The sequence below is a fragment of the Pollicipes pollicipes genome, unplaced genomic scaffold, assembly GCF_011947565.3.
Source record: "Pollicipes pollicipes isolate AB1234 unplaced genomic scaffold, Ppol_2.1 Scaffold_4295;HRSCAF=5057_pilon_pilon_pilon, whole genome shotgun sequence".
NCBI classification, from domain to species: domain Eukaryota; kingdom Metazoa; phylum Arthropoda; class Thecostraca; order Pollicipedomorpha; family Pollicipedidae; genus Pollicipes; species Pollicipes pollicipes.
In genome coordinates, this window is record NW_023596461.1 from 15503845 (window position 1) to 15526034 (window position 22190).

The window sequence follows — 22190 nt, forward strand, 5'->3', positions numbered from 1 at the left end:
ACCAAAATGACCCACAGCCGACCAAAAGTTCCCCCTCGTGACCAGGGGGTCTGGGCGACCAATTAAGTCTCTAAACTGTCAGAGAGGAACGCCATCTACAAGAGGCCGGTCAGATGCCAGAGGGGCCTTTCAGTGGCGAGAAAGACCATGATTACACAAAAGGTTGAGAGGTCAGTGCGGCTCGTGAACGGATGCTTCCACCCGGGCTTTACGGTGAACGGTGCTTGAGACTATGCTAAATGGCATCACCTGTTTTTCAGCTTGGCGGAAGGGGTGGACACGGGAGAGAATTGAGCCCTGTACCTCTGGTTTCCCTGGCGTGCGTCTTAACTACCACACTGAAACAGTCCAAGAGAGCCCGAGTAATTGCGAGGTTATTTTGTGTGCCGAAAGGACTTCTAAATGGTAGATTGGATCTAACTAAATTCTGAGTTCCTAAACCGGCTCGAGTGTATACGGTGGACAGCTGAGGCCTATGTATCTGTTACAGGGGCCTCTGGGCTGCTAAATAGGTTCTAGTGAGTAGGCAGATAATGTGCTTTGCTCATTCAGCACAGGTATTTTTATTCACGCTGCACACAGCAAAAACAGCTCCGCTTACACCTCCACAAAACCCAAGGTTTTGTGTCCTGCAGGATGATGGAAAATATATGCACCATCCCCACTCCCATACCCCATAAGATCTCTAGCCATGACATTAGTCGTGTCACGGCAGTCTTGACTGCTATATATATATGGGGACACTTAACAGCCAGGAAGAAATGTCATTGACCGGAGAATTGCCTGGGGGGGGGGGCAAGATGGTCCCAAATGACAGGCCTCTGGACAGGCCTCTTAACAGCAAGGTGCCTGAGCTGCAAGAGGAGCACTAGGCTGGCAGCTCCCTAAGGGTCATGCCAAGCAGTTAAAGGACCCTAAGCATTTAAGAAGGCCTGAAGTGTCGGCGGCTTCGGCGTGAAGGGACGGCTTTGAAGATGACTTAATCACTCCGGCGCCGGAGTCCTTAATACCCAGAGGAGTGCTCAAGTGACCAAAACGACCCAGTGCAATCAATCAGCTCAGGTCAGGGCAGGCTACCCCAGTCAGCCGTCATTACAACAGGTATTTGTGCTGATGTTCCAAACATTTGTCACGCAAAAGCCACCACAAACAGGCAAATTGCATTCCAATTTGTTCATAGCCCACATCAGCCGTCTGGGTCTCTGTAAAGAGCGTATTAACCCTCGGCCTCACATGGGGACCCAAAGCCAGCCCCCCCCCCAACCCCCTCTCCGCCATTAAGGTTTATGAGAATACAAATCCAGCACGTTGCGCAGCTGCGCCCGATTTTTTGGTCGCCACTAGGCCATTCATTGCGCGTGTTTTGACACCATAAATGTGTTTCTATCATTTCTGGTTTGTAATAAGTGACAGTTTCAGAAGCACTGCATGACGACCCACGGCCGGCGCGGGGAATCGACGATTCTGCGGACCAGGCGTATAGCCCTGACACCCCTATGTTAATGGAGGCGAACTGTTTCAAGGTTGGCTTAAAACAGATAAGATTAGATGCAGTTCCACTAAAAGAAAGGAATACACTTATTGTCGCTACGTGTCGTCCATACATCCATGTCGCTACGTGGTATGGTTTTGTAGATATGAGCATAGAAAGCTGAAGTAGTCTGTTGTCCAGTAATGTTTTACACTTGCTTTTCACTTCGGTTCAAGTCGCAACAAAAAACTTGTTACAACACGCGAGATCTTGTTGAAATTATCTAATTTTTACGTGAAGCTCCACCTTCCTTAGTTTGGAAATGGCACGGGGTATCTTCCCTCTCTCAGTCCACGTTATGAAAACTGGCGAATCATGGTAACGTTAACACTTGGCTACGATTTGTTAACCTATTTTCCGCATGCTGTTCTAAAAATCCTCATTTCAGATGATGGAAACAAAAAGACTGGTAGATCGGAATGACACACTTGATTACCAGCATACATACCTTGGTACTGATTGAATCAGCAAGCCAATATAGCACACTAGGTAGCAAACAAATCTAAGCACACCTGTGGTACTTGTTATTCATGATGCAGAAGCGTCAACTTGAATTATTATGGGGCCCTGCTCCGCCCCAGTGCTGAATCTGGTCCACTCAATGCTGATCTGGGCCCACTCAGTGCCCCCCCCCCCCCCCCCCAATACTTCTAGCCGTGTCATGCCCTGTATCGTCCTGGATTTGCCTCTGTCACACACTGCATCGCTCTGCATCCGCCGCTGTCTAGTGTGACGTAGTATTGGGTTGAAGCGTATGGGGTCGCTGATATCGGCGGGAAATGTACCTGTGGCCAGCAGCTGAACACAGACCTCGTTTGGGCTGCGTATGCTGCCCGGGTGAATGTGGACGTGGTGACCTGTTGTCCCTTACAAGCTGGGAGATTACGAGCTATGAGCAAAAACTAACTCTAACTCAAATCCCATATTCTCTCGGATTTTCGACTGGCGATGGCTACAATGCTGCTCAGACGCAAGTCTGTTTAATAAAATCCAAAGTACTAAAGAAAAGAAATTATTTGGGATCAAAGCAAAGCAGACTACATCTTATGACAAACGTATTTAGTGAAGAGGAGCTTGTGAGGTCAATGGCTTGTGTCCTCGCTCACCCCTGTCATCATGCATAAAGATTGACTTCCCTGATATGATGCCTCAACCAGACAACTTGAATCGTTTTCTGCTGCCGGTGTAGGCTGCATCTAAGTTGGGCGGTTTCCCTCACAACCTGTACTGAATATAAATGGTGATTATGTTCAGGGCTCTATGAGAAATAATGTTCCACCTCAATGTTAGCGAAAAACGATGGCGAAACATATTGGATTTGCATCTATGCAAGTGTGATGCTTATAGGTGGAAAAATTATGCATATAAATGAATGCTGCAGAGTGGCGTGCTTCCAGCATTTCCTGTTACAATAGGGTTGCTGTCATTAGTAATAGTCAAAATTACTCTAAGAGGGGGCCAAATGATAGTGTTTTTTTTTTAGCTCCTATAGCAACAAGACACAATTCTTCAAAGCCACCTCCTATTTAAAGTAAACATCTTGGTTAAGGGGAGACGGTGATGGAACGTGTAAACCCCTCCCCTCCTCATTGCCTACATTGCCCGCAACTCCTTACTCCTCATCCCTCATCGCCTCCCCATTGCCTACATCATTGGCTGTGATATCAGTTTCCAGCAGGCAATGCATATTGGGGGAATTATAAATAAATAAATGAACTGTGGATAGCTGTCACTTCAATGATAGCAAAATATTCATGAAATGATTGCATTTCAAACAGAGGCACAGTTTTCAAAGACATGTAGGAGGGCTGAGCAGTGAAGAACTACGCAAACCTTCCCCTGAAATATGTCTGTCTTCCCAGATTTGGCACACGTTTTCGCAAACTGGGGGGAGGGGGGTGGAGGTCTGAACTGAATAGGAGCTCGCACATGCTCTGATCTGAAAATATATTTAACTGATAACAATCCTCAATCAGGAACGAAGTAACAATTACATGAATTGGTGCTCTGGAACCATTCTCACCTCCTTTCATTTCCTTCCCTGAGAATGCAGCGATCTCCCCATTCTCCTGGCTTTCTGCGAAGAACAAGGATATTACTACCGTCTTATCTGAATAGGCACCTACCAAACTGCAATGCGAATGCCGCTTGCAAAGCCCCAGTGCATTGAAAGTCACCACCGGCCTCACATATCTTAGTTGCATTGCAACGATTGAAACATGCCCTGGCATCCCAATTAATCGCTATATCTAGAGCTTCTTCAGCATTTTCTACCGTCTAGTTTGAAACATTGAGGTTCAGCTGGTAAAAAACAGCGAATCGGCAGACCGGCCGGACGACAGGAAATACACTGAGCTGTCGCCGACCTGTCACCGAAGTGAGCAACCAACTAAAATCATAGAATAGTTCTGTCGCCGAGTTGAAATGGAGCCTAAGAAAGATAACATGGGGATGTGGGCACGGTGAAGAGTGTTGAGGGAAAGGTTTGCTGATGTTGTGAAATGAAAGATACTACCATTAAAGCCCATGCAATATTATGGAATGCGTGCTGCAATTTATTGTTGTGGCCGCCACCAAACCTGTACGTGAAAAACATTTTTGGCTCAAAGCGTCGCGTGCAAATAGGAATTGTCGCCTAACGTATCCACCAAATCCTCAAGTTTTACAGCCCTTCGGCCTGAGTCTAATATGCGAATTTATGTTCATTTGCACCGTATTTTCCATTGTTAGACAAAGAGTACCTTAGAGAAGACGATACAAGAGATAGGACGATCGATTTGGTGATGAAAAGTGCAAGCATGTTGCGATTGCGTGATTTAATACCGGAAGCGCCTTGAACTCTGCAACACAACGCCATCGATGCGGTCCTGGGAATTACTCACTGATCTAAAATTAGCCAGTTTGGAGACAGCAGTTGGTTATATCTTAAAAGGCGGGTGAACGGGTAGATGGCACAGTGTTGTAAACTTTGAAGTCGGCTTGCACTAGGCTGCGGCTAGGTACATTTACGGCTGCACGGGAGACAGGGGCAACGAAACCAGAAACACAAAAGCGAAGACGCCGCGTTTCAGCTCTGGGGTATCAACACGCTTCATTCTGTGAAGACACCGCCAGGCGCGTTGTTTGTATATCAACGAGGGTGGGAGGTCGTCCCGGGTGACCAGTAACTTATGTTTACGTCGCGGCGCCAGCCTACGCACTCACGCGCATTTGCGTTCCCTCTGGTGGTCAGCCGTCGCCGTGTCCCAGCTCATTGCCACAACTCGGGGCAGGTCGTCGTCCTGGCAGCATGTCTGCGGCATGGTTGGCGCGGCCAATGTATTCATAATTCGCGCTCACTCAGTGGGTTCACACTGCGTGTGCTAGTGCAAGTGTTTGCGAGAATAAGCAGTGTCGTATAACATCACGGGCGCGGGCGCATTGACCTTCGCCGAATGATGACCTTTGATGACCCCAGAGATTTCCGCTCAATGCTTTGAAAAACGCGAGATGCAAGATGCTATCCTTGCTTAAGTAACACAATTTTCCACATTTTGTCACTGTTTACTCCACCCTCTGTAATATTTGGCACAGGTGAAGGGAAATTACCTCACTTCTGAGGTCATACCAGTCACAGCTGGACGCTAAAATGTCATGTCTGACAATTGCCACAAGAACGGAACGTAACGGTAAGTATCCAGGAAAATTTCGGTGGACGTTTAACCCATGACCGCCTGGGGGTGGGGGCGGTGATCCTTTAAAGGCCCATAAATACCCCACAAACCCACGAGGGACTGTATGGACGCTGTAAGGCTCTGCTCGCGCTGTCGATGGCGCCTGGTGTGCGCGGCAGTCTCGAGTCGGAGGGCTGCCTGTCCCCTGACGCCGAAACAGGGGCCCATTGTGCTTCTCCCTCCCGTGATTAACAGGCCGAGGGAGACAAAAGCAGACAAGCGATGGGTGCGGTGACGGGAGCCTGGCGTTGACAATGCATTTAAATGGCGCTGTCTTCTGGCGACGGGTGTGGCTGCTCTGTCTCTTGCGAGTGCCTTCATATTTCGTTGTAGTTGGAGCCCTTTGGAAGTTAGAAGAAGGTTGTCTGAAATAGATGAAGTGCGGATTGCGTGGCGGCGTGCTTCGCATGTCTGTGTCTCGGCACGATATGACTCTTCTTCCTATTTTCCTGATGCGTAAATGGCGATCAATTGAAGAACTGATATTGATTCGTTTTTTTAACAGCTTTGTGAGGTAGTTTGCCATTAAGCAGGCTGATATATGCGTGCCAAGCTGAGGATAAAACGCTGCTCTATTGCAACGTTAGGCTGCTACCAATGTGCTGTGTTTATAGCTCGCTTTTTTGTGGGCGCAATATGACCCCAGAAGTCAGCGCGCCCTAAAACCCCAATCATCATCAAAAAGTATCCTTCCGTACTAATGTGAGTGTGACGAAGAAACTTTCCGCTTGTTAAAGCGCATGTAGAGCAGACCAATCCAAGGAACGTGGGTGTGAGCGAGTGTTTGTGTGCCACTAGAACCTCATCACGTGATCATGTCTCTTCGGTCATTTGCCCGCCAATCTCGACCTTTAACCTCGCTCATAACGGACACTGAACGCTTTTGCCAATAGCACTCAATAGAAAAACGCGCCTGTATGGCGCGGCGGCCGGCGGGAGGGGGGGGGGGGGGGGGGGGGAGGCACTCGTGGCAAAGCGTCAGGACGCCGACACCTGAGCTGCCAGGGCAGCTGCGCGCCGCCTGCTCGTGGCTGTTCGGTGCCTCAGCGCCGCGCGTCAGCTGTTTGCCGGTACCAAGCTCTTGTTGCTGTTGGCCAGGCCCGGCAGCTCGTCGCCGGGCGAGAGAGGCTGTCGGTCCTCAGATGACGCGTCATCCATGACGTCACTGCTGTGGCTTGTCATCCGGGACGTCACGGCTGTGGCTTGTTATCCAGGACGTCACGGCTGTGGTTTGTCATCCGGGACGTCACGGCTGTGGCTTGTCATCCAGGACGTCACTGCTGTGTCTTGTCATCCAGGACGTCATTGCTGTGGCTTGTCATCCAGGACGTCACGGCTGTGGCTTGTCATCCAGGACGTCACGGCTGTGGCTTGTCATCCAGGACGTCACGGCTGTGGCTTGTTATCCAGGACGTCACGGCTGCGGCTTGTCATCCGGGACGTCACGGCTGTGGCTTGTCATCCAGGACGTCACGGCTGTGGCTTGTAATCCGGGACGTCACGGCTGTGGCTTGTCATCCAGGACGTCACGGCTGTGGCTTGTCATCCAGGGCGTCACGGCTGTGGCTTGTAATCCGGGACGTCACGGCTGTGGCTTGTCATCCAGGACGTCACGGCTGCGGCTTGTCATCCGGGACGTCACGGCTGTGGCTTGTCATTCAGGACGTCACGGCTGTGGCTTGTCATCCGGGACGTCACGGCTGTGGCTTGTCATCCAGGACGTCACGGCTACGGCTTGTCATCCGGGACGTCACGGCTGTGGCTTGTCATCCAGAACGTCACGGCTGCGGCTTGTCATCCGGGACGTCACGGCTGTGGCTTGTCATCCAGGACGTCACGGCTGTGGCTTGTCATCCAGGATGTCACGGCACGTCACGGCTGTGGCTTGTCATCCAGGACGTCACGGCTGTGGCTTGTCATCCAGGGCGTCACGGCTGTGGCTTGTCATCCAGGACGTCACGGCTGTGGCTTGTCATCCAGGGCGTCACGGCTGTGGCTTATAATCCGGGACGTCACGGCTGTGGCTCGTCATCCAGGACGTCACGGCTGCGGCTTGTCATCCGGGACGTCACGGCTGTGGCTTGTCATTCAGGACGTCATTGCTGTGCCGCGCCATATGCTGCCGTGTTCAGCCAACCAGTCCGCCTCCGTTCTGTTGGCTTCGGTGTCACCACTGATCAATACTATGCCTCTGTTCTCGGATCCGGGCTTCTTTGAATCCGTCATTTGCGCTCTCCCCCAAGGCCTGGCTGTATGAGGGGAGCTCAAAGACGTGCCCACGGTGTTGGCAAGAGAGAGAGATCATGTGCACCTGGGGTATTCCTGTACCCGAGAGGATTCCAGAAGCCAAAATTGTTTCTGGTGTAAAACAACTTTTAAAAAGCAGCTTTCTGTTCTTCTCGCTCCTGTCTTTCAATACGATGGCATAAGAGTGACCCAATTCAATTCATGCGTCTGGGGAAGTTCAGGCCTCCTCTAAATAAGGACAGGCTTTGCATATTGCGCTTGTGATGATTTTATAAGGTTTGCCAGCGCTATATGACCGCAAAAATGAGGGCAATGCTAAATTAGTCTAACACTCGACCCAACCGATGCGTGGGCTTAGCTTCAGCCCGCGCCCGGCCGCTGGGGGGGAGGGCAGGGGGGAGGGGGGGGGGGTGCCTTCTCCAGCTACGGTTTTCCGGTCACAGTTTAATACGAATGCTCGCAGCAACACAACATTTTCAGTACCTGTTTATCCATAAATTTGTCCTGCTTTGTAAATGCTTGATGTTGGATCTACTGTGACCACTGGCGTAGGTCAGACGTGCCCACGGTGTTGGCAAGAGAGAGAGATCATGTGCACCTGGGGTATTCCTGTACCCGAGAGGATTCCAGAAGCCAAAATTGTTTCTGGTGTAAAACAACTTTTAAAAAGCAGCTTTCTGTTCTTCTCGCTCCTGTCTTTCAATACGATGGCATAAGAGTGACCCAATTCAATTCATGCGTCTGGGGAAGTTCAGGCCTCCTCTAAATAAGGACAGGCTTTGCATATTGCGCTTGTGATGATTTTATAAGGTTTGCCAGCGCTATATGACCGCAAAAATGAGGGCAATGCTAAATTAGTCTAACACTCGACCCAACCGATGCGTGGGCTTAGCTTCAGCCCGCGCCCGGCCGCTGGGGGGGAGGGCAGGGGGGAGGGGGGGGGGGGGTGACTTCTCCAGCTACGGTTTTCCGGTCACAGTTTAATACGAATGCTCGCAGCAACACAACATTTTCAGTACCTGTTTATCCATAAATTTGTCCTGCTTTGTAAATGCTTGATGTTGGATCTACTGTGACCACTGGCGTAGGTCAGATCAAAGAGGCCGTGCTCCAAAGGCCTTGACCACACCTAACGTTATTGTGGCTTGTTTACCATTATTCACCCATCTTCTATTGATCGAACGTGATAATACCTACAGTTTGTTCAGCTAATATTTTTCGGTAAAGGCGAGGTCAGTGACCTGATCCCAGGGCATTTTTTGTTACATTTTCGCAAATGACGCAAATTTATACGCATTTCTATTGTTTTGGCGTTTGTATATGAGGAAAAGAGTGCCAAATCACATGCACAATCACCATATGACCACAGAGCACATGACCCTGCCCAAGTCATGACCTATCTCCACGGGTGCCTGCTGCAAAACACGTGCTGAGCTCAAAATGTGCAGCTTGGCTAAGTGATGCTTGAGGCAGAGCTCGAATGCTCCATCGAAGACAGAATGTTTTGATGTCATTATAATGCATAGTGCGGTCACAATAGGCCACACCTGAGAGGTGAGAAGAGGCAAGGTCGTATGAGGTCATCGAAGGTCGATAACCTATCCTGTTAGTGGCGGATAGGCGAGGTGAACGAGTGCAAAGCGTGTAACCACCATCTTATCGTGATTGCGAGATGTATAACGTAGACAACAGCTATGCCATCTTGCGTACCTGTAGATATACATCACACTGTTTCTGACCCCGGAAAAAACATTGTGCTGGCCACGTGGATCCGGTTAGCACTTCATTTTTCCTTTGTTAACTTATTAAGTTGTCCTAAGTAAACCTCAAATGACGCCTAGTTCAGTCCCAACTTGCATTTTTGTGGTCTGGCATATTTTTGTCCTATAGTTGCATCTAATCAACTAAACTCAGAAGCACCTCGTGAAAATGCATTGTTCTTTTAAGCTACTGGTGGACCAGTTTTGAACAGTGACATGATCTGACCTGATTTGTGGGAACGGGAAATGGTTGGAATGGACCGTTCGCAGTCTTAATGCTTATTTCTGCGCCCTCAATATTCGTATCGACGCGTTAACAAAGGATAAAGCGCATCTTTGGAGACGACCGTTTTTACCTTTCGTGACGTCTGGTGACCTCGTATTTGACCTAAGGCCTAACAAAATTGATATGCCATCTTCATGATTTGAAGAGACCTTCACAACAACACCCTTGTTTTTCTCATACGACGTCTGAAAGTTGGAGATCCCAGGGGAAGCCAACTTCGCCGCCCGGGCGCGGCTATCTCAGACCCCCTGCCGGGAGCAAGTTAACCAAAGAGGTCCTGAGCTTAACCATTGTTCACGTGCACCCCACATCACGTTTAATGCATTTGTCACCTGTACAATTACTTTTTCAAGCTATGTCTGCCATTCTGCATGAGTGCCTGTGTTATTCAAGGGTGCATGTTCGCTAATCAATAGGAACCCTTAGCGAGTGCGTAGTGCCAAACTTTGAAAGTGGATTTTTCCCGAATTGGCTTTGTTTCGCATTCAAAATCGATGGGGGCTGGCCAAAGCGTAGAGCAGAGCGGGCTGCTATGGATCCGGCAGCTGCAGCTCCGGCTGAAAGGGATGCTTCAGCGGTCGCCTTCGGCGGCAGTCTGCTCCGGGTAATATTTGAGGAAGATGCGGCTGGCCAGTCGCCAGGGCGAACGGCCGCGCGTTTGAGGGGGGAATCATTTCGATAAGCGCTAGATTGGCCGGTCTCAGAAGTTGGCTCGTGAAACGCTCCCTGTCGGCCAACTGCTGATAAGCGGACGCAGACGGGATCACGCCGCACTATCTGCTCCGCTGGCCGGTGTCTTGGAGATGGAGCTGACGCAGTCGCTGGCACAATTATGGCGGTGGTGCGGATGGCAACTGGGCACCTTCCACGTGTTGCTTCCACGCGCCGTCCTGGCTAAAACATGCCGAGAAGCCGTCCGCACTCCTCACTCACAAGTTCATTCAAAATGTTGCATCACATTTGAAGCTCCCTGGGCAAGCTGTACAGCTGGACTTAAAATTTGGCACCCTCATGTCTTACGGCATTGGGTCATCGACATGTCTTGATGACCAAATGTGGTTTGCGTTATTTTTGGATTTTAGATATTTTACGATGGCAATGATATTTGCCACACACCATTTCAAAATTTGAGAAAAGCGTTCTTACACCGCACCATGGCCGATCTTGGTATCAAACGAATGCCCCGTGGGCACTGATATGTCTGCACATTTCCCTTATTGCTTGCCGTAGTCCAGATATTGCACAGCTTCACACAAGGCCAGAGAATATATAAGATTTAATCGCAGGCATATTGCAATGAACTTTACTGATGTGAATACCATTTGAAAGGTTCTAACGGGCTGAGCACAATTTAACACTTCTCTGACATATCCCATCTATGGTAGAAATTGCAGGTGGTGTGGAACGCTGCACGTTTCCTTTCAACAGCTGTGATCAGCCGTGTTCAGTAGAAGAAAATGCAGTGTTAGAAATCCAGGTTTGCAGCATTGTCCACCATACCATGTAACTTAAGTTTAGCGGCTTGAGCTGCTGGCTCATCTTCTCCCCGCACTGACGCACGTTTTACACATGTTCAGATATGGACGGTGTACATAGGGATGTTTCTCGGCCTTTCCTCGAAATGTACCCGTTTTGAAATGGTTCCCCAGCCAGTTGTACCAGTGTGCAACTGATGAAACGGAAAATAACCCTGCACTACACGCAACTTAGCGGTAGCGGTGAGATCAATAACTTGTCCTCATTAGCATAGTTCAAATCTACACGTTTACAAAGCGACCGAACATGGCACAATTGGATGAAAAATGTACACAGTACAGCTGTACACAATAGCCGCACCAGTGCGGTGATAAGCATCAATTGCGAAGCAGACACATAAAAACAGGATATAAACTTCAAATCCCTGTCAATGAATGTATTGTTAACCCAGGAAGTATGCTTATTAACATGGACGTGACATGACGTTTGTGACTTTACATCACGGCATGCTTATTCATTTATTAGTAATGCATGTTATGCGTGCTGACTTCTAGAAGATGTCGAACCCCCGAAAGACATTCCGCCGTCAGCTCTTCGTCCAAAACGGATGACGATGAAGAATCCTCGTATACCCTATAATGAACATCCCTCGGTCTTTCAGCAGTCGGGCAGTCCTGACCAGTTTCCTCCGTAACGTCCCCCACCGTGTCAGCACTCGGGCAGCCCTGACCAGCTTCCTCCGTAACATCCCTCGGTCTTTCAGCATTCGGGCAGCCCTGACCAGTTTCCTCTGTAACATCCCTCGGACTATCAGCACTCGGGCAGTCCTGACCAACTTCCTCCGTAACATCCCTCGGTCTATAACGCTCGGGCAGTCCTAACCAGTTTCCTCCATAACATCCCTAATCGTGTCAGCACTCGGGCAGTCCTGACCAGTTTCCTCCGTACCATCCCCAGCCTGTCAGCAGTCGAGCTGTTGTGACCAGTTCTTTCCGCGGGAAAACCCGGCCTTGTTCTGACGCTTGTGTAATAATTAAAGCTTGGTATGAATGTTCGTCAATTTCCCTCGAAACTCAGCATCATTCTTGCCGCTGGTCGATCTAATCCTTCCCCGTCGCTTTTAACTGAGTCAAATATCACTTGCTTCCACCGTTTACTGTAGATGGCAGGCAGAGGGCAATCATGCACATGACATTGCACAGATCTGTCATAGAAGGCAGAGTGGAAAGCTTCTCCGCAAAATTGGCGATAACAGTCAGCGGGTTGTTTACACTTGGTTGCCAGCATCACCAAATGTCAGCCTTTTACAATTTGATGCGATGATAACCAAGTCACTGGGGGAGCTGGTATGCGCATAATCATCTGTTCAGTTTGTGTCGCCAGTCATACCCGATGAAAGAAATGATTAGAAATGAAATACATGCATTTGTGTTGCCTGATTTACAGCTGAAAGCTGTCTTCCACGGTCAAAGAAACAACACGTTTACTGAAGGTCAAATAGTCGCATGAGTTTTCATTGTGTCATGAAACGAGCAAAGCCTGAAACAGCCTGTGAGTTTTTGGCGGGTGTACTCGGTGTGGGAGATGCGGATCTGTTTTTTGTTTGTGGTGGTAGCAGTCGTATGAAACCGGTTGCGATCAGAACAAAAACTTCCGCGGCCCGCAGAGCAGCAGCTTTCAAATGATACCCATATCAGCGTTGTTCGGCAGAATACCCTCATGGACCATCCGTTTATTCTGTCTGACTTTTATGAAGCTGCATGATGATAGGTGAGGTCAAACATATTTAGCAAGCATGCCAACATGTTCGTTACGCTGCGAGAAATTGTACAATGCTATTGTCATGCATGGTACCGTGTTAGAATACTCAAATGTTGAGCGCATGTATGGCGGGGGTCATTGCATCATGATCCGTCTTGAACCAAAATGAAGCGAGCTTTGGTAAGTGCAAGTGCTAGATAACAGCATATCCTTTGTTTTTGTTAAGCAGAGTTAAGACATACAATTTGGAACATGGTTCAAATTTGGGCTTCCCAAAGGGACACGAGGTAACGGATCAGTTATTAGCCCTAGCAAAAATATAAGCGCATGCTTCGGCTTTTCCGGTTCTAGAGGTTTTCGGGTTGCGAACTTTCAAGCTTGGACAGTGTTTTCAATCCACAGTCTTGTAGTGACTGTATTCACTGACCCCAAGAAGGTCATGCGACTTTTGGCAGGTACAACTTGACCCCGTAAAGCTGACTAAGCTCAAACGTTAAATAATTCATCGATGCATCTAGATAACCCAATGTTTCAAGCTGAAATTAATTGTGAGAAGGTGCTAACCTTCGTCACAGATTAGTTCTGAAACGTCCCTTAAAATAATTATTTGAATCATCCGTAGCGACGACGTTTGTCGTCAAGGCCTGGACTGCCACCGGCACCTTAGGAGCTGTTGTGCAGAGCGTTCGTATTTAGTCTGGAAGTTATACGTTTTTCGTGGAAGCCGGGAAGAGAGAGGAGGGTGACAAAAAACAAAGAGGGAGAGGTCAAGAGAGAAAAGGATGAGGTTGAAAGTGAAGGAGATATTTCGCGCATTTTGCCGTCATGCATACCATGTTCGATACATACTATGGCAGAGTAGGGTAAAGAAATTGAGGGCGCGGTCTCAGGACAAGTTACCGAGAAGGGGGCGACAGTGGGCCACGACAAGTTACTGAGGAAGGGGCGACAGTGGACCAGGACAAGTTACTAAGGAAGGGACGGCAGTGGGCCAGGACAAGTTACCGAGGAGGGGGCGGCAGTGGACCAGGACAAGTTACTGGGCAGGGGGCGGGAGTGGACCAGGACAAGTTACTGGGCAGGGGGCGGGAGTGAACCAGGACAAGTAACTGAGAAGGAGGCGGGAGTGGACCAGGACAAGTAACTGAGGAGGGGGCGGCAGTGGACCAGGACAAGTTACTGGGCGGGGGGCGGGATTGAACCGGGACAAGCAACTGAGGGGGGGACAGTGGACCAGGACAAGCAACTGAGGGGGGGACAGTGGACCAGGACAAGTTACGGCGGAAGGGTGGCAGTGGCCAGGGACAAGTTATTGAGGAGGGGCGGCTGTGGGCCGGGCAAGTTGCCGAGGAAGGGGCGTCAGTGGAAATGTTATAGAGAGCAAACAAGCTGTGACACCCCAGCGGAATGCACATGTCGCATAGGCAGAATGCACATGTTTCATAGGCGGAATGCGCATAATGCATTTACACAGATAGCTAGGATCGCTTTTGAGCTAGAGTGGGAGGGAAAAATTTCATCGCAGAAATATCGTGCCTGAGTGAAAAAATCAATTCACAAAAGATGGAACTTATGAGCTCGTGACTGATGCTTCAGCAAACAAAGACATCTATTTCAAGTTGGCATGTACGTAATATTAGAAACCCGACAAAACTGTTTTGTTTTTTTAACATATTAGGCGTTAAAGTGAAACAGAATACATTAAAGCATAGTAAGTTCATGAGAGTGTAATGAGCATAACAAACTATTAACACCAATAATTTTATACTGCACTTTGCACTTCCCTTCCACAGCACTTGAACAGAACAAAGGAATAACACAACACAACAACATAAACCAAAGCAAAGAAATTCAAAAACAAAATAACAACAGAAATTTCAACAAGCATAAAACAATCAAACAAAAAACAACCTTGGACTCCCACACATCAGCCCATCGCCAAGTCCAACACCATAAACATACCTCTGACTTCTGTGGAGATGGGGTCAGGGAAAACAAACATTTTGACACTGTTTCTTACAAAATGCCAATGCTATTTCCATGAGAGTAGCCTAACTATGCCTAACCTAAAGAGGCCTTACTTCATCTCATCCTGTCTAACCTGTTTGTATCACAGCAGCAGTTGTGAGTCACTGATTCTTGCACAATTCCTATTGCCACTTGCCATGCACTTAACCAACGTAACCTAACTTAGAGTAGCCCATATGTTGAACATCATCTCAACTGACCTATCTGTTGACAGCAGCACTTAACATGATAAAGCCAATTTTTGGCTGATTTCAACTAACATTTTTATTCAGTTAATTTGTGTATGTTTGTTGACATGAGACAAAGTTGGCAACACACAAATCAAAGTACTTTAAATCACTCTGAACAACTTATATTGATTGCCATGGTTAACCTACGTCAAAAGCAATAATGAGTATGCTCCACAAAACAATTTCTCTTTACCAAAAATAACATAACTTTTGGAAGCGCCTTGCCAGTATTGCTGCCTGCCTTTTCAACTGCAGCAAAGGCATCCATTTAGGCTTGTTTATTCATATTTAATGACAAAGTTTGAGATGTTAGCTTCACATTTTACATGGGATGGTCTGGCCATTTGTTACATACCAATATTTAACTCATATTATAATTGCTATGCAGCTTGGAGTATCCCTGTGTTAATAGTGCATATATACAGTACATTCATTTGTCAGTCAGCAAACCATGACAACTATAAAAAGCATCTAGTTAAAGCGGCCATTGGGGACCACTTCAAGAAATTTGGGGCAAGTAGTCAAGAATATGGAACAAAATAAGCCCATTGCATGCCTTGTAGCATCATAATTTGTCTTATGACAAAACTCGATGAATTAAAACAGAAAATGGCTAACACTGATTACCAATCATGCGTTGAAAGCAGGTAAGGCAAGTAATTACTTGGTCCACAGGAGACGTACTGGCTTCTTCCTGCTCCCCCAAAACAAAAAGTTGGTACTTTTGCATGGTTTGCTGGCAGACAGAGTCATCCCACTCACCTCCAAATATAAATGTTTATCATGCCCACCAGCCTACAAGATTAAAATATGAAGCTAAGGGGAGGGTGTGTGTGTGCATGATAAACATCTCCAGAGGGCAGAATTTCGCCATCAAACACTTCTGTATTAACTGCGTGAGGTCTGTCCCAAAGCCCTGTATAGCAGCATTAGGATAGCCCTGTCAGGTAGCCTGGTGAGTTTAACACTCGAAAGGCTTAGATTTATCACTGTTGAGCACCGCCATGAACCAAGATAACGGTTAACCAAGGGTTTAACAGGGCAAAAATGGCGGTAGCAATAAGTTCCGTGCTTCAAATTGTCTCCTTCATTCCCTGTGGACTGTTCACTGTTGGGTGCATATCAAACATGTTTGGGCGGCTGGCGAACTAATCCAATTTATGCATGAAATACGTATAAGTTTGCAGTTGGACCATCTTGCGGGGAAATTGGTCAACATTTTAAGCAACAGATGATATCTCTAAAGGCAATCGAAGAGGAAGGAAGAATAAAGTGGTATCACACTCGTATGATACCAAGAAAAACGTAGTTAAATAGATATAAAGACTGATACGTTTTTGGCACAGTTTTGTACTCAGCTGATTTGACTCAAAGTCTGTTGACATGAGTGCTCAAATGGTGATATTCATCTTGTATATTTCATTTAGAAAACATTTATCGGTTTATTCACTCCTGCATTTCTGGAGTGATGCAATTTACTGGTCAATTTTCTTCGGGAGAAAATAAATACGTGGGGTAAAATTGCCTTCCAGGCCTTGGTGGTGCTTGCACCAGGGTCTGCTTTCGTGGTGTGGTGGTGAGACCAAAAAATAGGGGATGCGTGAAAACCTTGCATTTGGCACACAGCTGCCGATTGTGACGCATTTTGTAAACAAACCAAACTTAATGCGTGCAAGCGGCTGGGTCGCTGGGGTTCTTGGGCTTGGAGGTACCTGGCGCCCTTGCTCTGTGCGTACATAGACATGATTCAGATGTAGGTGAGGCAGGACATAGCCACAGGTGTCCAGGTTCTGTGGAGCCTCGCTTTTGCTTAGTGGTTTCAAGTGAGCTGTTTTGGATGACATCTAAAAACCTCAGAAAGAGGAATAGGGGTTTGGCATGTGCGATTAGGCAATGCCAGGCATGAGTGAAAAATTCACGTAAAATATGGAGAGAGGGAGGGAAAAATTCCTCCCCTTGAGGTGTTGCTTTACACCCAAAGTCGGCAATTCTAGGGCACTACATTTACATGATGCATAATCAGCATGCTCATGCTGCACAAGTGGACGTATAGAGGCGGTAAGTACAGAAATATGGCAAGACGGTAAATGCCATGCCTTCTTGCCCAAACGTGATTGTGAAAATCCTTTCGTCACGATGTTCGCACGCGCGCTTCGCGCCTCCGATCCGCATGATGCTGCCGCAGGCGAAGACAAGGCTCGAAATATGAGGGAAGGGAGCTCACATCACAGACTCCTCTAGCCCACAGATGTGGTGCAGTGTCGCATCTGCTGACGGGCCATGTGTGCCGCGGCCCCGCGTTACGTAAGTCGCATGATTCTGCGCCGACGGACGCCGCGGCCGACTCAACTCGCCGATGGGAGGGTCGGGTAACCGTCCCGAAATATACAAATTATCAAAGATCCCTTGGTTTAGCTGAAGCCAAGCAAATAATAAAATCAAGATGGTTTCCGTGGAATGCCTTCGGCAGGTTGGTGTTGATGTTACTTGCAATAGATTACGAGGCGCACGAGACATTGCAGACATGGCTCCGTGCGGAATGGATACTGTTCCTTACGTAAGCCACTGGATTGGCTGGGCTCACTCGGCGAATTGGCTCAGGGTCGTGATCGTGCGGTTGCAGGTCATGCTGTGAGGAGTGCGGCGTGGTTCCGACCCACGTGATGCCGGCGCTTCAAAGTCATCATTCACCCCACTTAACATATTGGCTTTTCGTTTACTTGCTGTGCATTTCGTTTGTAAAGGATCAGCGTTGGGCAGCCGCGAGGCAGCTGCGTAACGTTGCAAATTCGCACGCTTGTTCTCCAGTACGTGGAACCAGGAATGTCGCTAAACGGCAAGGGTGATTGATTGTCGTGCAGCCGTGTGTTGGCTTCTCCGGCTGCACCGAGGATCGTTTGGCTCTGAAATAAACGGTGCCCGAGCTGCACTAAATACCAGCCCCCCCCCCCCTCTCTGCTGAACACCAGGCCGATTCCCCGCCTGAACAGTTGGCAGTCCTCCGTGACGTGCAGCTGGCAGTCCTCCGTGACGTGCAGCTGGCAGTCCTCAGTGACGTGCAGCTGGCAGTCCTCCGTGACGTGCAGCTGGTGGTCCTCCGTGACGTGCAGCTGGCAGTCCTCAGTGACGTTAAGTCGCGAGGAAGCCTCGGCTCAGATATGTGGGTTGCCCGGTGAAAAAGCACAGTTTCAGCTTACATGTAGACACAATTTCATGAGCGATACTCCAAATGTAACCATTTTGAATTTTTAGTGTTAGCATGTTTTGATGCTTTTGAATTCGCTTCATGTAAACATCCATTTAAATCTACCGAAATTCACTCGTTGAAAGCACTGCAGGACCTGTCCAACGTTATCATCGGTTTACATATTCTCCTGTTACTTTAATCATAACGAAGGCAACAAAATGCAAAATGAACTTTTTCCCGTACGGGGCACATTGCAACATTTTGCAACACATTTCCCTTTCCCCACTCGAGCACGCATTGACGGTAGTGTTCCAGTTTCTGGGTTTCTGAGTTGAGGTTCTGAGTTAACGTTCTGTGGAGCACGCCCGCGAAAAGACTTCTGTGCTGATTATGTCAAGGTCACCCAGGCATCCATCACGTCATGCAAACGTCATTCATATCATGGCATTTCATTAGCCGTGCGGCGATCAAGGCAAATATAAATATAGTTGGCGAGTGGTTTATATCTAGTGTTCGTATGTACGATTTCCAAATAGAATGGCCGTCAATTGGTTCTCAATTACTTTTGTGCAGCTTATGATAACGCAAATAATAAATGGTGTTGAGAAGCATGTTTATTAAATAGAGACGCGTGTCGTCTGAAGCATTCTTTTCCACTTAAGATTATACCAATAGTTATATGTAAGGTTATTCCACCGCATCTGATGCTTGCTCCAGTTTCTTCAAATACGGAACACTCCCCTTAAAAGTGAAGCGACATGCTGCTAAGGATGTTTTGTAAGCAAAGTTCGTGATATTCGCGGGATGGCGGACATGATCAGGTAACTAAAAGTGCCCCGCCCACAGTCCAGCGTTAACATAGCCATGCGGTAGCACAGGCAGCACGTCAACACGACGCTATCATTACAGGGAATGAACAAGTCGCTGCAGCCCAGCTAAGAAATAGTGAAACAAACGAAATATAAGTAAGAACAGCTGGTCTATTTGCACCTTAGATAAAGAAGCAATCACAAAAAACAGTGGTGAAGATATGCATCCGTATATGTCCGTATATGTTAATCATTGTAACCAAAACTGATGTCTGCGATATCTGAATGGGAACAAACGCTTCCTTGCGCACACTTGGGCGGTTAACAAAAATCAAACTGTCTCCGTTTCACCTCTTCATTCCCACCCCCTCCAAGCAGCATCCAAGATACTTCCCGTCCAAACGCACGATGCTTCGAGTAGTGCAATTCATTTTAGGGGATTCATTTTATTCACTTTTGTCCTCTGACGAAGTATAACGCAGCTACCATAGCTGGACATAGGCTCATGCCTTATTGCCTTTCAGACAGCTGCTTCATCCGTGTTTTGTCGGTGCAGGGATGTCGGCACATGATGCAAGACACCGCGCGCCCGGTTCCGCGTGCCTGGATATGACTCGTCCTCCTCCGGCCTTTGCAGGCGTGTTGTTCAGCATAGAGGTGACGTCGGTGTACTTTGCCGTTCGGAACTACTGGCGCGGCTTCTTCGCTGCCGTCTGCGGCGCCATGGTGTTCCGCCTTCTAGCCGTCTGGTTTGAGGATGAAGGTAGGTGTGCAATGGTTTGAGGACCAATTGCAATCTAGCGCAGGATTTTCCATGGCGCCAAACACTATATCTGGTATACAAATATTTCGTACGGTGAACCCTTGTAGTATTGAGTGAGGAATTGTTAGGAGACTCCTTTGAGAAACAATCTCAAATCTGTGCGTGGAGTTTTCAAACGCACTTCAAACGCACACCCAAATGATGCATGCAAAGTACAGCTGGACGCTCTCCGTGGTTTTCTCCGGCCCCGCCCCCCCCCCCCCCCCCCGCTCCCCGCTGCTCGTGACCGGGTGACAGCAAGATCCAACGAGATCGGCGAAGTTCAGCGTCGAGTGGAACGCTTAACTCGGTCTATTGCCTGCTCGTGCTTGATTTTTCCAAGTGAGCTTGGTATTAGTCTCACATTTTAACTTGCTGTGATACTGCCTTGAATAATGAGGAATATTTTGGCGCACATCTGGAAATTACTTATTGTCAGAAAGCGAAAAGTAGTGTATAAATAACGTATTTTAGATTTCCAAAAGCACGCACACACACACACACACACACACACACACACACACACACACACACACACACACACACACACACACACACACACACACACACCACACACACACACACACACACACACACACACACACATACACACACACACACACACATATATATATATACATATGTAGATGTATTTGAATTTCCAGAATACGGGTATGAGTACGTCTTTGGGTACGGGTATGAGCACCATGAGCACTCCTCGTCCTGATTCTGGTAAATATTAACCCAGTGCAGAAAACCGCAGAATGCCGCAGTGCTCGGTGTGGTCTGTCGCGCCCGGTGCGTCACGTGACCTTTGGCGCTACCGCTTCCGCTGGCCGCAGGTCATCTCATTTGGGGCAAGCAGCGAACTCTCGGCAACTCGAACCCTAACCGGCACCGGTTGGGGAATCGGAAGGTGGACGCTGGAGCCGACAGGACTATTTGGGCAGACAAATGTGGCCTATTATTAATGCCGCCGTTTTAATAACATTTATGCTTTCATGGATTTGATCAGGAGGGGGAAAAACGCCGAAGAGGAATGCATTGTACTTATCCTTGCTGCATTGGAATTGCGTGGCAGCTGCCAGTTCATGGCACGCAGCTCAAATTTCATGTTGAGAAATACTTTCATGCGTTTCATGCCCAGACGTCTTTCTCACATCTTGTAGCTTAATGTCATGATGCATCATATCTTAAATAGGGTGTAGTCTAATTTCTCCCGAGTGCGCGTCCTCGCGTCGCTGGTAGCCTCTTCGAACACTCAGATCATTTGTTAGGGCTTCGTTCTGTACGTGCTGTTTGGCAATATAGTTTTGAATCTTGGTTTGATAGTTGATAAAAAGTTGTAACATGCAAGTGGCCCTTCCATTCCGCAGCAAGGTCCTTTCCGCCAGCCCAAGCAGGGATCTTGACAGCCAAAACGCCAGGACTTAGAGCAGATTTAGGAAATATTACCATGTTGTGACGACCAATCGTCGCCGTTTGGTGGGGCAATAACTCCTCCTCATCAATGACGATGAAGACCACCTCACCAGAGATGTTTGAATGGCGCCTTTTAAAACCCATAGCGTTCCTTCAAGGATCCCTGTACCAAAATCCTGGGTGGGCGTACACTGCTGCTAAAATGGAGGTCGCCCTGGCCTTTACCGATGAAATTGTATTTCGGTGACCTGATGTAGCACCTAGAAATGGCCAAAAATGTTTTAAATTGTTTTCTGATTGGTGCTGGAAATTTGGCAACCTGCATGGATATGTTAGGTACTTCTGAGCCTTTGAGAGGCAGCCCCTCTCCCAGGCGGTCACGGGTTAAACATCCGCGGGGTTTTCTGGACGTTTACATCTACGTTGCATTCTTGTGGCGATTGCCAAGTATGACATTCTATGTAGGTATTTGGTGCTGAGGTATGCACGTAACGCGCGCCCTTCACATGCTTCGTGGCAATTTTGCACAGTTTGCTAGTATTTCCACGGCCAGTAGTACCAGGCCAGGTTACCAGCATCCATACAAATTTGCTCAGAATTTCTGCGTCGTTTTATTCAAAAACAATATCCCAGGCAGACTAGCCGCACCTTTCACGAAAAGGAAAAGCTGATGAGCTTGGAAAAACTGTAGTTTGGTAAATGTTTGCTGCCCGCCCCCCCTTCCCACATATGCTTCGCTCGTTGACTCCATGCAATAATTCCAACCTTTACCATTTTCAGAAACGATAACTGCCTTATTCAAGACAGACTTCAAGGTGGATTTTCCATTTGATCCACAAGAGCTGTTTGTTTTTGCACTAATTGGGTAAGCCGGTTTAGTATCTGCAGCGAGTCGTATACCGTGGTTCGCAAAACATTGGTCTTACACTGGCTATGAA

General features: G+C 48.0%; 1 protein-coding gene across 1 annotated transcript in view; it reads left to right on the forward strand.

The window, feature by feature from the left end:
- The window catches only part of LOC119097210 (chloride channel protein 2), a gene marked incomplete at both ends in the record, with an annotated part of 87007 nt that overhangs the window by 48241 nt on the left and 16576 nt on the right, over positions 1 to 22190 (forward strand). Inside the window, 2 exon segments of the mRNA XM_037220263.1 lie at positions 19666 to 19791; positions 22033 to 22117. Coding sequence (XP_037076158.1) covers positions 19666 to 19791; positions 22033 to 22117 — 211 coding nt within the window.